The following is a 15,598-nucleotide window of genomic DNA, read 5'->3' on the forward strand; positions in this document are numbered from 1 at the left end:
GGCTATGCATGGCAGGATCCATTTACCCACATTTTATGGATAAAATTAAATCTAAAAAATTTACAGTATTTAAGAGTTTGGAGACATAGCAGCAATTGCTACCATTTATTCAACAACTGCTATTTCTAGGTACTTTTCACATATGATCTCTAGTTGCTTTCAAAGCAAGAATTACTAGCTTCATTCTTTGTTGAAGAAAATTCACTAAATTGCAGCTCCCTGGAATGTGAAATGGGAATCTTATGACTACCTCTTAGCTGTCGGTATTCAGTGGAATCATGTAACCTGCCCAGAGTCATCCAGCAGCCACTAAGTGGTAGAGCTGAGATTCGAAGGCAGGTCTCCCTGGTTCCCGAACCTGTCCCTTCCCAAATGTCAAGATGCCCTTCATTAACTGACAGCTAAAAGGTCACCACTGATTTATCTGGTGAATAAGAACAAATATAATGAAATTAAAAAATATATCACTTTATTTTCTTATACTATAAAATATAATTATTTGTCTCACTGTGACTGTAACAGTTCTAGTACATGCTGATTTTCCTAAGCATTGGAAACATACGGAAATAGAAAAGGTTTGGGCTTTAGAGTCAGAAATATCTACGATCTAATTCTAGCCCCACGATTCACTGTCTCTACAGCCTTGACTAGATTTCTAACCTATTCCAAGAATTATTTTTTTCAGCTGGAAAATGGAAATCACAATGCCTACATTATGGGGCAATTATGAATTAAATGAGATATAATCTGCAGTCAGTTCTTACTCCATCAATGCACCTCACATCTTGATCCTATAATCAGCTTTCCATTTCACACAAACTCACATCACTTTGCACTGACACCCTTTGTCTAGCCTCGTACATGTATGATCAGAGTTAAAAAAAAAGGGAGCTATTATTACTAGCAAATCATATAAAGTAAGTCTCTAATAAGTTGTTATTATCATTATTATTACTAAAAACATTATTGGTATAAGAAAGGTCTTACATACATCTGTATTTTTCTTCTAAGAGACCTTTGGAGAGAGAGATCAATCCAATCTTCAGACTCTGCACTCTTATTTTTCCAGTCCGACCCCTGAAATTAAAGAATCTCAGTGTGTTAGATGCATTTAAAACTGTATACAGTATGCTAATTATTTCTGAATATCTATTTCCTTGAGGCTAAACGGAAAAAAATTTGCATCTTAAAAATGCAACTTTCTATTCACTTTTATTAATTAATGTTAAACCCATACCATAAGTTCATGACATATTTTAATAGTATATTTGACTTAGTCTGGAAGAATATACAGCCTGAAGTCACTTTACGTACAACATATGAACTAGGAAGAACAAAAGAAAGTAAAATGAAAATGCTAATTATAAAGCTAAAAATATTTCATTTTTATAAACACTATGAATTAAAATCTGTTAATAATTATAAATGCAAGATTCAAAATAATAGCTAGAGATATATATAATATGCATGTGACAATACAGCAAGAAAGGTATAATGATATATCTAAAAACAGATGTAAGAAAACTGACTGGAAAATTAACTATAGGTTGAGGGCTTATAACTTGTTGAATACTTAAAAACTTCTCATCTTCATTGATTTTGATCTCTGTCAATGCAGTTTCTATAAATTACTACTGCAATTATAATAGTCAATGATCTTAAACATACAGGTGTGCAATCTTTATTTGGGGAAGTATCAAATTATAATTAAATACAAAACATATTAATTAATTAACACTAGAAAATAGCTTCATATTATGCCAATGAGAGACCATTTCAATTTCACTTATAATTTGACTGGAAGAATAATTTTATCTTTAAAAGCATAGAGTTATATTTATTCTGTCTTTTATCAAAGAATAAATGAGTTGTTTACCAAATGTCACACTGTACTAGATCCTGGGGCTGGGGAAAGGGTAATGCAGAAGCTACAAAAATTAATCCATGATCCTTGCTATGAAATAACACACAGTCCAGAAAAAAATCAAGATATAAAGATTTCTATCTTTATTATTTCATATAAACAGGATCAGTTTTCAGTTTCAGCTTTTACTGTTAATTTTCTTATGGTATGTTTTCAATACACAAGTACAACACATTCAAAACCTATAACTAAATGTTTACATAATTACATGAATACTTAAAATTTAGTAATTCATGCTATTTAAAAACATATAAATATTTGTACCATGTAACTTTAATTTTAAGTATCCTTATTGTCAAACTGTATTTAAGTCTGGCTCGTTGATATTTTTACTATTACGACTAATTGATATCTTTCATTCTCAAATTATAAATACCCAATTAAGTTTCTGTAAACATACAATGACATATAAAGTATGAAATAAATAAAAAAGGAAAACATGCTTAGGGATTGGTAAAATGTATTTTCAAAATAGTCCCTCAATAGCCTAGAGTTTATAATCTATACTAAATCATACCCAACAAACATATTGAACCCTTGCTATGTACGTGTACAACATTCAGAATTGACCTATAAAATAACTAATACTTAAATTTTAAAATAAATATAGCCATTATAAGCAGAAACCTAAAGTTTATATACTCATTCCAGTTTCCCACAATTATAGAAATACTAGTTCCAAATTAACCTTAAACTGAGCCATGCTGTGAAGTGTGTTTCTACTTCATATTTTTCAGGTGTTTCCTAATTATCACACAAAAATAGACCATGTTTTCTTCCCTCCAAAAATCAGGAAATTTTATTCTCTGTACACAATCAGACAATAGACTTGAAGAAAATAACAAAAGGCTGTGCAAATAGACTAGTACATGACTGTGGCTAAGGACTAAGTAATCCTTTAAGGGAAAAAAAGATCAAACTGGTACGTATTGGAGGCTGATCTCCAGTCTTTGGTGACAACACCAGAAAGGAACATCATCAGGAAGACTACTGAAAATGGCAACCATCCATTCATGGCACCATCAACGATTATGAAGGCTTACTGTGATCCCAGCATTGGTCTATGTTCCATAGGGACCAAGAGAAAAGTGTAAGACATGTTTCCTACCCATGACTAGCTGGAGAGGTGAGACAAGGAAACAACTAGAGAATCATAAGAAAATATTAGACCAATCTTACGCATGGACATAAATGAGGTAATTGTGGCTGACTAGTCATGAATGACTGGTGGTTAGTCTGAGTAGTTATTAGTCTCACAACATTTGATAGAGAAGATAAGTCTAAAATCAGACACTGAAGGCACGACACACCTGGACTATCCTGACTAAGAGAAAGTAGATTATCATAGGAAATGCCCAGACAAGGGGACAGAGGAAGGGGATGTGAGCACCAGAGGCAGGATTCATCAGGTACAGTGAGAATTTGCATCAAGAGTAAATGGTTGCTCAAGTTGTCCAGGTTATAGGGAGCCAGATGATAGAGGGCTTTGATGTTAAATAAGATATCAGAATTTGAAAGGTAACAGGGAGTCAATGAAATTTATTGTGAGTGACATAACACAATATTTAAGTATTTGATTCCCTGATAGTTTTCATAAATAACTCCTGAAATTAATTCAACCAGAAAGATATGTACCTTATAAATAAAATTATATCCACCTTGGAATAGTGGGAAAAATGACTTAACACTGTATCAAATGAGGTTAATATTCTCTGCAGGGACAAAATAATTTAAACCAAGAAATCCAGACTACTGCTTTAAATCTTGATTTAAACAAATTTAATTTCCACTAAATTTAGAAGGAAGATTGTGGAATTAAGACTTTTTAGCCCAGGAAGATGAAGACTGAGAGAGGTTGTGAACTTATAAATGGAATCAATTTTATCTTTATAAAGTCCTTTCTATATATTTATTAGTTCATTTGCCCTTCACAATCACTTATATATGTGAAGCAGAGCAGATATTTTTATCTCAATTTTTCAGATGAGAAATTGAGATGCCAAAAGTTAAGCTGCTGCCAAGTTTTAAAGCAACCAGAACCAAAAATTTGGATTCTTGTCCTCTACAACAGAAGAAAATAGACTCTCTTTTCAGACAATTCAGAATATTAGGAGTTGGGTACATGTTAAAAGCTGAAAGAAACAGTAAACAATATAATTTATAAAGTACTATCTTTCTTAGATATGGCAGTATGGTAGGAATAATCAAGTGATTATCAAAAAAGCTGAATATAGTTCCATATCTACTACTAATATGCAGTAGGTGGCTATGGATAAGTTGTCTTATCTCACTGGGTCGGTTTCTCAATCAGTAAAATGAAGAGGGCAGAATGGAAGATCCTCAAAGTCCTGCTGCTTCTAGAATTCTAGGATATCCTGTGTGTGCATCACTCATTATTTCAAGAGCTGGTTGAATATATTTCAAGGGCTGAAAATACCAGGTCTGGCTGCAACCAAAGCAGTGCAGTAAAAAATACTGCACAAAGCAATGCAGTAAAAAATATATGGTTAATAGATGAATGTCAGATTAACTGAATGAATGGACGGGTTAGATCATGGTACCATTTCCAAGGTTCAGAGACTTCTTAGGGGTCCATAACGTCCTGGTGCATTGGATGGAGTAGATCATAATTCCATCAGATTCTCAAAGGAAACTAATGACTTGAAAACAGTTAATAACTTGTTTGGATAAAGGAATAAGTCATAGTTGCTAGAGAAATTTAGGTAATCAACTCTGGCCCTCTGAGACTACCATCATATGAGTAACTGTACTTTTTCCTTAGGTTAATTCATGATATTCCTCTCCAAGGTGGAAAACTCGACTGAACGGACACTGTTCTAACCTAGCATGGTCTTTGCTATATTTCTTTGGCATGGAAGGGAGATAAATCCTAAAAGCTTTTTGTCTTTTAAAAAGGAAAATTTCAAGATACTGTCTTTCTAAATAAGAAACAGTATCTCTGTGTTGCATTTCTCATGTGTTCACATTTGACGGTAGAAAGCGAAAATATGCCAACATTTAACTCCCTATAATATGAATTACGATGTTTCACATACTGCTTCCTTCCCAACTAAGTGGCACTATTCCCTTTGGGCTGTCCAGTGAAAACAGCATATGGATGTGTTATGGGTTGAGTTACATCCACCTAAAATTCATGTGTTGAAGTCCTAACTCCCAGTACCTCAGGATGCAACTATATATGGAGAAAGTCTTTAAATAGGTAATTAAGTTGAAATGAAGTCATTAGGGTGGGGACTAATCCAATATGACTGGTGTTCTTATAGAACATTAGGACACAGACACACACAGAAGAAAGACCATGTGGGAACACAGGGAGAAGACAGCCATCTATAAGCCAAGGAGAGAGGCCTCAGAAGAAACCAACCCTGCTGACATCTTGACTTTGGACTTCCGGTCTCCAGGACTATGAGAAATAAATTTCTGTTGTTTAAGCCAACTAGTCTGTGACACTTTGTTAAGGCAGCCCAAGTAGAGTGCTAGAGCCACAGATAATGCCGAAGCAGGGTGATTTAACATCTTCTCCAGTTCTTCCTTAAAACATGGCTCAAAATACACACCTCTGGCTCTACCATACTCCATAGAGCTTAATGAAGTCCTTAACTAAGTATCCCATGACTTTAGCATTCTTCCTGGGACATAAAATTAAGTTATAGGCTTTGTAGTTAAAACACCTAATTGACCGGTTATTTTAGTGAATTTACTATAGAAAATGTCTCTTAGAGGGTTAAAAAATTGAAGATCAAGTTAACAGTGAATTAATGTTAACAGTCGTATTTTACCCTAGGAGTATAAAAATTTGCGTTAAAATGAAATGTACTGAAAGATATCACACAGGGAGATAGTAAAGCCCACATTCATCATGGTAACAGAGATCCATGCTATCTGTTCTTCAGTAAGTTTATTAAGAGCCTCAAGCACACAATGGCTATTTGATTATTTTAAAAAAAGACATTGTTATGATATTTGTCAGTATTGAAAGATAAAAGACTTTTCTAATCAAAAGAATAAATGAAATTTTAATTAACTGAAAGCTCTTGAAAGCTCTTGTATCTATCATTTACTTCTTATACAGAATCAGTCAGCTGCTAAACCATGCGTGCATTTATGAACTATCATCCATCTTCTTTCTAAATCAATAAAAAACTGATAAGCACAAATTTTCATACAGCTAATTAACAGAAAATAAAATTTAGAGTCTGACAGAAAAACAATAGTTCTAATTTTCTTATTTCATCTTTGCATACTTTAACCCCCTACCAGAAGAATGAATAATTCTTAATGTTTCAGAAATGTCAGCCCACAGCAGGTCCTTCTAGAATTGATTATTTTACAAACGCATTGTCACATTTAAAAAAGCCAGATTAATGGCAAATGAGTTTTGCTAAAAGCTGGGAGTGCTCTTTATGTAACAGTGAGCATCTAATTAAATTACAGATATTGGAGTGTCCTATAGTATAAATTATTTAAAACACCATATATACACATAACCACCACTGTAATAAATAAAGCTAATACCAAAAGAGAAATTAAATCCTTTTAATTGCCAAATTGCTCTTAAGTTGTCATACAAGAAATGCAGAGTGGATTATTACGAGCCAACAAATTTTAAAATTAATAACAATAACTACAAAATTTTGTCTTTTGAAAAAAGAAATACTATAAAACATTATGGAGGAGGAAATCGGACTTCTTTCCATTAGGTTTCCCCTAGCATGGTGACTAAAAACACTACAAATTTGACAGGCTTTATAAATTGAAGCAAAATCTTAAAATCATAGATGGACATTCTTTTTTGTTCTATTGTTGGTTAAGAGCTCAATTTTTGGAAAGTCGTTCCTTTTCAACAATTAACATAAATATTTCCACTGGGAAAAGGACTTTGAAAGAAAGTATTTTCTTAAAAATTCACTTTAAAAATTTAGACATTTTGCACTATCAACATATTTCACCCAATGACTGTATTTTAATGGGAAAAAATGCACTTACGTATCATATACATTGAGTAGCCAGTTGAGACACATATCGACACAGAGAGGAACGTTGACCAGATTTTTATGCATTTGTTCAAGGCCATCATAAATTGTTGTCAGACAGTTGACGACATCTGGAACACTAAGAAGCTGATCGTTTTGGTTCAGCTTGTGCTGTTTGAAAACTTCATTTGTTGTATTCAACTCTAAGAGATCCACTAATCAGGTGAGAAAAAGGAATATGCACAGTCATTACATTATAGAACAACACTGAAACAAAACCACTGCCAGTCTTGAGTTTTTAGCTTGATTCTTCAATTTAAGAATCTATCCTTTTTAGCTAATTTCAATTTTTAAAGAAATAAATAGCATTTCCATTCTTACATCTCTAAACTCTTCTTTTATCCACATCTCTTATGTTTATGCTTTTGAATCTAAACTCTGCCACTTTTCAATATGACCTCACTTTTCACTCTTTGGAATATAAATTTTTCCTACTTTACTTTTCTGGCTTTCCTCTCTTCAGCTTCTTTGTACTTTTAAATGTAGGAAAGCATAAATCTCTAAGTCTAATCCTAACGGTAGAACATCTAAAATACGACATTGCTCTTTCTCCTAACTTTTGAGAGCAACCAGCTCACCACTCTCTCATTCATCCTTTATACCACTGTGTAACTGATCATTCTTAAACAGTTTCTCCACATGTACATCATGAGATACAAAGTTCACTGAAGATATTCCGTTAATAAAACAGGTTTGGAGAAAAATAATAGTTCTCCACCGCCTACTGAATCAAGCCTGGTCTGTAAGTCCCTCAAAATCTGGCTCTAACCTGGGTTGCTTCCCATGATCCTTTGGCACATAGGCAACTTGTAGCTAGGTAGGATTATAGGAGGTTCACAGTACAGGTCCACCCATCCACGGCTCTTCATGTATTTGCTCCCATTCCTTACCCTTCATGGACAGAACCTCTACAGTGGGCATGGCTGGTGCTAGACTATGCAGGGTGGGCACATAAGGATAAAGTGGAGCCCTGCTCTTGAAGGTGGCCAGTCTGAGAAGCAGGATAAGCATACTGATAACTTCACTAAAGGGGGTGGAAATGCCCTAAAAGAAGAAGACATAAATTTCTACGAGAACTATTACTGCTAGGGGAGTGGAAGGAGCCTAGAAAAAGCTCCCTGGGAAGGTGGGATTTGAAATGGACCTTAAAAAATAGCTAAGATACAAGAGATCCATATAAAGCAAGGAAAGAATTCCAGGAAGAGAGAACTGCTTGAAAAAAGACAAGAATTCAAGGAAGTCTAGGCAGCTCTGAGAACCGATGATGGCAGTGTGGTCACACATGGGTGGCACATCGTTACCGTGAGTAAACGCACAGAGCTCAGGGGGCAGGCCATGTTGGCCTAGGGGGCGCCCTCCAAGGCCAGGAGGAAGAGTTTAGACAAAGAGAAGAACATTACATAATCTTTCCTTTCAATCAACTTTGAGTCCTTCATTAGCTAACTGAAAACAGGAAAACATATTAGATTATCAAACTGCCATGTATCTATACATTTACTGAGTGTGGAGATGACTCTTCTAAATCTAAACATATAGGTTTGGAAAATTACAGAACCACATGAACTTAAGGTCTGCTCATGGAAATGACTGCTTTATAAAATTCTTCCCCATCTCCATACTTAACTTTTTAACGTTAAAAAAATAAACTTGGGAAAACTTTTTTTAATATATAAACAACTACTTTCTCTTTGCATGATACACAACTGTTCCCTCAAAAGTATGACATATTTTGACAGTTAAGTAAAATGAACAAATAGCTTCCTTTGTATTCTTCTATTTTTAACCATTGAATAACCACTAATTTTGAATTTTTTAAAGACATTTACGAAATGTGTCTAGCTGCTTAAATACCATAGAATGATTTTTTTCCCCAAGTTATCTACAATGGAAAAGAACTGCTTTAAAATTATGCAGATTAAAATTATTTTTAAAACAACTCAACAGAGAAGTCATTTTTTTTAAAAGAGAGAAAGACACAAATATAGAACACACAAGTGTGGACAAAAGATGAGTCCATTTTCTTTAGATGTCAAATGCATCACTGGTAAAATTTCAGCTAATTACAAAAGTAACCTGTATAAGCTTCACATGAGTTCGAGATGGTGTCAGAAAAAAAAAAAAGAACCATCTGAAATTTTCATTGTCATTTGTACCTCATTTCTTGGCGCTGTACACTATTTTCAATTATAAACTTCCAGAGGGCAGGAGTAAAATTCAAATTCGTTCTTCACAGTACTTGACAAAGAGAAGTGCTTAATAAATGACAGTGGCCACAGAACTATAATTCCTCATAGATATAAAGAAACATATTCAAATATTGCCAAAATGCTCTAAGTTTTCTGAATTTCAACACGAATTATCCCAGCAACACAGCACTATTACATCCCTACATGGCCTATGGGTGACAAAAGACCAAATTCCAAAAAGACCATTTCCTGAATCAGGCTGTTCTTGTATTTCTTCTGGAAAAGCCTCCTTTGTGATACACTTTGTAGCTGTGACAGTAATTTGCCACATCCCACAGACTATCATGTCTTCAATTTTTAGTGATTTACTCTGACACTTTGCCTTCGTGCTTAAGCCAGGAATACATCTCCCTGAAGTGTGTCACATTTAGGTACCTTTAAAGACTGACTACATTTAAGTCACAGAAAATTATGATTTTCTCTTTTCAAAGGGAGACAAATGACAGCTCAGTCGTGCAGCAAATGAAACAAATAGCAGAATCACTTTCTACCAACTTTCAGGCTTTTCTTTAAGCCCACAATGAGGCAAAGGGGGTTGAATGGAATTGGATCATCATTCTCCTGTTCTGCAAAAACACACACTGTTTAGCATCCGACCTTGGGCTTCTATGACTCTCCTCCTGTCTGTCTGACTGTCCCTTCTTAGCACATTTCCTATCTCCTCTTCCCCGGACAGCTCAGAAAAGTCAGTGGCACTCAAGGTCTCATGTCTGCCCTTTCCCTCTATAAACCTGATGCTCTCATTCACTTTCATTACTACAGTTATTACTTCTCTCTGGATGACTCCAGGTTCTGTTTTCTCATCCTGATCTCCTGCTTGAATACCTGATCCACATTCCTGCTGCTTTGTCCCCAACCAGAGCTATATTAGCGTCTTCCAGGAATCTCCACCTTAATATGTCCAAATAAAGGTCTTGCCTTTTTGTTATGCAGAAATCCAGTAATGCTGTTACTACACAGACCATGAGTCTGCAAATCCCAAGATATCCTACCACTCTCCTTCTTGCACACTCTGCAATCTATCAAGTACCAAATCCCCCCAATTATTAGCTCTCCTTCCTCCTTACAAATCCATGCCCTCATCTCCCCTCCTATGCTCAGCCTCCATCACCTTTCACCTGAACTCTTTACTTGTCCTCTCTTCCCTTGGTCCTTTGATCTTAGATATTGCCTAATGCATACATCCACGATTGGCCCTATGTCCTAACTTACACAAAACAGAAAACTGTTCTATAGCACCCCAATCTATAAAGAAAATATCCAAACATTAAACACAACATTGTGAGAGCTTGAGGATCAAAAAACTGAGGGAATCAGAGAAGATTTCATTAAAAATGACCTTGGGGCTTCCTTGGTGGCGCGGTGGTTGAGAATCTGCCTGCCAATGCGCGGGACACAGGTTCGAGCCCTGGTCTGGGAAGATCCCACGTGCCGCGGAGCAACTGGGCCCGTGAGCCACAACTACTGAGCCTGCACGTCTGGAGCCTGTGCTCCGCAACGAGAGAGGCCGCGATAGTGAGAGGCCCGCGCACCGCGATGAAGAGTGGCCCCCGCTTGCCGCAACTAGAAAGAAAAGCCCTCGCACAGAAACGAAGACCCAACACAGCCAAAATTAAATAAATAAATAAATAATTAAAAAAAAAAGTGATCCCCACTTAAAATAAATAAATAAATAAAATAACCAGCTCAAAAAAAAAAAAAAAGACCTTGAAACTGGACCTAAACCAATTTTAAGGACATTTCAGAATACTGGACAAACTAGCTCATAAGCTACTCCATTTAGACTCCATTATTACATGATGTTCCCTGAACTCCATCCAAGCCTTTGATTCTTATGAATATAACTCCCTTCCTTCTTACCCTTGATTACAGCCATGTGCCTAAATCCTGTGTGGCTTTTAGATCCTGGCTGATATGCTTCCTACTCAAGGAAGCTTTGCCTTACTCTTCACAATGAAGGGAATCTCTGCCAGTATTTCCCTTTGACTTCTCTGTTGCTGCCTGACACATAAACTTTTTAAATCAAAACACAAAAGAATATGTATAATACATATGTGTGGTCTAAAGAAAAATAATAGAACAAGCTCCCATTAATTCATTACACAGCTAGAGAAACAGGCTATCACTGTATGTTGGAAGCTCGTTGGAAAAATCTCCTTAATTACATCCCCTCACAATCACAGGGAGAACCACTAATCTTTGTATTTCACTTTTAATTTCTGAAAGTATATATGTGTCCCTAAATAACAGAGCACTTAGTTCTGCCTGGTTTTGAACTATATAAATAAATGGAATCAAATTGTACAAATTTCTTCTGCTACTTGATTTTTTTCACACAACTTTATAATTCTAAGATTCAACCATGTTGATGCTGATTACTAGTTTATTTATTTTTGCTGCTGTATATCATATTTATGAATATGCCAAAATGAAACAAATGTTACTATTAATAAGTGCTACTATAAATCCTATACATATTTCCTGGAGTACTCCGATAATTTTCAAACTCAAAGCATTCACTCATGGGGACTTCCCTGGTGGCACAGTGGTTAAGAATCCGCCTGCCAATGCAGGGGACATGGGTTCGATCCTTGGTCCAGAAGGATCCCACGTGCCGCAGGGCAACTAAGCCCGTGTGCCACAACTACTGAGCCTGTGCTCTAAAGCCCGCAAGCCATAACTACTGAGCCTGCGTGCCACAACTACTGAAGCCCATGCACCTAGAGCCCGTGCTCCACAACAAAGAGAAGCCACCGCAATAAGAAGCCCGTGCACTGCAACAAAGAGTAGCCCCCGCTTGCTGCAACTAGAGAAAGCCCGTGCATAGCAACGAAGACCCAACGCAGCCAAAAATAAATAAATGAATAAATAAATTTATAAAAAAAAAAAAATCATTCACTTGTGTCCTAGGGGACTGCTCTGTGCCAGAGATTGTATGAGGCCTGAAGTGGAGAAGAAAGCAGACTCAGCCCTCACATGAAAGCTTAGCTCATTTGGAGAGACAGATGGTAAGTAAGTAAATACACAGAATATGAAATATTATGACAAGTGCCACATAAGGAAAGAACGGAATCTATGACATGGAAAATCAGGAGTGACCTAGTTTGGAGTAGAGTAGCCAAGAAAGACTCATTAGAGATGGGTGAGTTAAACTAGGACCTAAAAAGGAAAAGAACGCGCCAGCCACAAAGAGCTAAGACAGGAGCTCTTCAGGCAAGAGGAACAAAATACAGAGGTCGCCATTTCAATGTCCACTAGAACTGTGAGAGCCCACCGTGGGCTGTGGTGAACGAGGTGAATGCAGAGACCGGCCAAGGCAAAGGCCGTTCTGTGCCGAGGGCAGCAGGATCTGTTGTAAGCAGGGGGGTTGTGTCCACGTGTAACGTGCTATCTCCGAATTTACGTTCCTTGAGTGTGGGAACCAAGTCTTTTTATATTGTTTTATCTCTTGCACAGTCTTGGAGTCCAATACATAAATGAACAATGACAGTAAAAACAGTGTGCCCTCTTTGTTAGGACACTGTGCTGGGGGGAGATTTACATGAAATGAGAGGCAACCGTTGACCTAAGGCAGGTGTCAACACAGATGGGGCAATCCTCCTCACATTACCTGTCACACAAAGCCACGCAAGAGGTGCTGATGGGAGAAAAAGTCGTTACAGGCCATCATAAAGTTCTGGAAAAACTGGAGGCAGGTGGGATTAGCTTGTAAATGTTTCCAAAAGAAGTAAATTTTTAACAGAATTGGGGAGGACTAAAGGGTTACAGACGATTGCAGAGGAAGAAGGGTCAGGGCACTTCGAGTAAACAGAAAGGATGGGAGAGGAGGAAGCAGATTAATCATAAACAGGTAGCTGGATCAGTGGTGCCAAGGCCCCGATAGCAGGGCAGTGGGGTCAGGAGGCAGCGGGGAAAGTGGTAGCCAGGTGGCCCTAAGGACATCACCGCGAACGTTTACAATCGAACACAACCCAGCATATTTCTAAGTGTGCGTTACTAAATGTCGTTTAGTTTAGAGGTGGGAGGCATCTCTCTTCTGCTCCCCTCTGGTTTGGAGGGATGAGCTGAAGGATGGAGTTTTTTCTTTAGGACTCGAAAAAACCCACAGAAGAAAACAGCAAATGCATTAATATGTTTATCTGCCCAGAAATATTACTAAAAACTGGGCCCATGTTCAGCGATAAAAGCAGTCTCCTGTCAATGGAGATTTTGTGGCTGAGTCATTTGTCCTCATTTTATAGCTCATCAGGCCTGAGAAGCCCTTCCAGGTCTGTCAGCTGGATTCTGGACATGCAGCTGAGCCTCTTTCAAAACTGCTGTCACCCTGGCCCGACTGAGCTCACTGAAATCCCTTCTGAGTGCTCCTAATTCACTTCTTATTCCCTTATGGCTCAACATACAGATCACTAGCCAGAGTGTGCTGGCTTTATATTTTGGGACTGGTCATTCTGCCATACTTGCTGTGACCACTACAACCTGCCAATGATCTCTGGGGCTCCGAGGATTACGGGCTTCCAGGCCATCTCAGCCTCTCGTCCATCGCCTAATCTGGAGGTGTTCTTCAGCCCTTCAGACAGCTCTTCCACACGTAGCTTGTTTTTCTTATTCTAAAGCTTTGCATTACTATATTTTCTCGGAATGATTCTACACTTCTCTTTCCTCAGCTCTCCTCATGTGACCAGCTTAAAATGTACTTCTAATTTCTACTGACTTAACAGAGCAGGTCTTTAACCTTAATATATCATTTTTCTAAGGGTATTCTGCAAAGCTTCACTGAACAGCCTAGACGTACAACAACTGTTAACAAAAGGCAGCATAATTCCATAATAATTTGGAATTATTCAAATTATGCTGTTGTAAACGTATAGGCAAATGTTACTTTCCATATTAACTACCTGACAAAGCCTAAATGTTCTTTGAGTAGACTCAATCATTAAAACTGCAACCACAAGTAGAATGCAGACAGCTTAAATCTATACTCTATTACAAGCATTCATATATATACTTAAATTTAGGTTATGGGGAAAGGCATAATCCTTTAGTAAAACTATCACAGACTATCACTCTGCACATACTCTCTACAGGTTAAAGTTCATGTTGATAACACTAAATGTCTCAAGACATGTTTAAATGAACACAGAGCCCTTTATCTAATATTCTAGGTACCAGTTCAAATTTGGATTTCTTTATCATATGATTGCATTGATTCAAACTGTTTGGAATCCTACACTTCCAAATGAATCCAAAGTACTAAAAAGGCAATGATCTACTACTTTGATTCCTTGATTTAATCCTTTTAAATTGGGTGGCAGCATAATTTTTGAAAAAGCTTTTCATGTGACTCCTGTATTTTGGTTAATTTCGTTCTCCAACTGAGAATGGCATATGTTCATTGATTTTACTACTGCACGCATGCTGATGGGGCAAATAATAAGGCATTCAGAGAAACACAGCCAACTCCTTGCGTGAAGTACACTGAAAATCAGATTAACTCCACAAACACATCACCCTCTTCATTTATCTTTGTCTTAAAAAAAAAAAAAACAAGAAAGGCAATCCAAATAACAGAGTGATTAACTTTGGCAGAATAAACTCACAACATAGTGCTTTTTGTAGTCTTCGGATTTTGATGGCTGTGCGATAGGCAGAGAAACGTACATTATTCAGGTCAGCTGAAATGGAAAATGGAACACGTTCAAAAGCATGCTTACGATTGAACTTACATCGCATGGCAAGAATATATTTGTTTACTTCAGTGATGGAAAAGTATTATGTCTGTTCACATGAAAAGGTCTATTCCTAAAATCTACAACATTTAAGAAAATAATTAAATGTTCATTAGCACCATGGTGAGATACTTTCCAAAGCAGTGCTACACAGATTTCAAGAAAGCATTTTCAAATAGGAAACGGAGGGAAATGAGGAAAAGGAAACACAGCCTGTTGACTTTCCATGGCCTAATAAATACATCCCACTGTAGGCTGAGGGCCCTGCCTTCTCTACAGCTAAGAGGGATCCTCCTCCAGGGCATTTTCCCCAAGGACAATCAGTCTTCTGTCAACTAGGCTGTCCATCTCACTACTCACAAAGCTGGTCTTATTTCTATGCTCCTTCTGTCCTGATCTATTTGCTTCTTCTGCCCTTTTATCAATCTGGTTAAAATTATACTATAATCAATACTCAAATCTTTAGAAACAATAGATTAACTCCAGTTAATAATACGGTATTGTATATTTAAAAGTTGCTAAAAGAGTAGATCTTAAAAGTTCTCATCACAAGAAAAAAAATATGTAACTATGTTTGATGATGGATGTTAATTAGACTTAACTGTGGTGATCATTTCACATATACACAAATATCGAACAATTACGCTG

General features: G+C 36.9%; 1 protein-coding gene across 8 annotated transcripts in view; it reads right to left on the minus strand.

Moving 5' to 3' along the window:
* Positions 1–15,598, minus strand: part of UTRN (utrophin) — a 501,645-nt gene that overhangs the window by 63,919 nt on the left and 422,128 nt on the right. For all 8 annotated transcript variants that reach the window (XM_059941058.1, XM_059941060.1, XM_059941059.1 and 5 more), the window contains 3 exons: positions 14,822–14,896; positions 6,932–7,133; positions 992–1,077 (listed from right to left, as the gene is read on the minus strand). In XM_059941058.1, the coding sequence (XP_059797041.1) occupies positions 992–1,077; positions 6,932–7,133; positions 14,822–14,896 (363 nt within the window). The remainder of the gene's footprint in view (positions 1–991; positions 1,078–6,931; positions 7,134–14,821; positions 14,897–15,598) is intronic.

This window comes from Balaenoptera ricei, chromosome 12 (genome assembly GCF_028023285.1).
Source record: "Balaenoptera ricei isolate mBalRic1 chromosome 12, mBalRic1.hap2, whole genome shotgun sequence".
NCBI classification, from domain to species: Eukaryota; Metazoa; Chordata; class Mammalia; order Artiodactyla; family Balaenopteridae; genus Balaenoptera; species Balaenoptera ricei.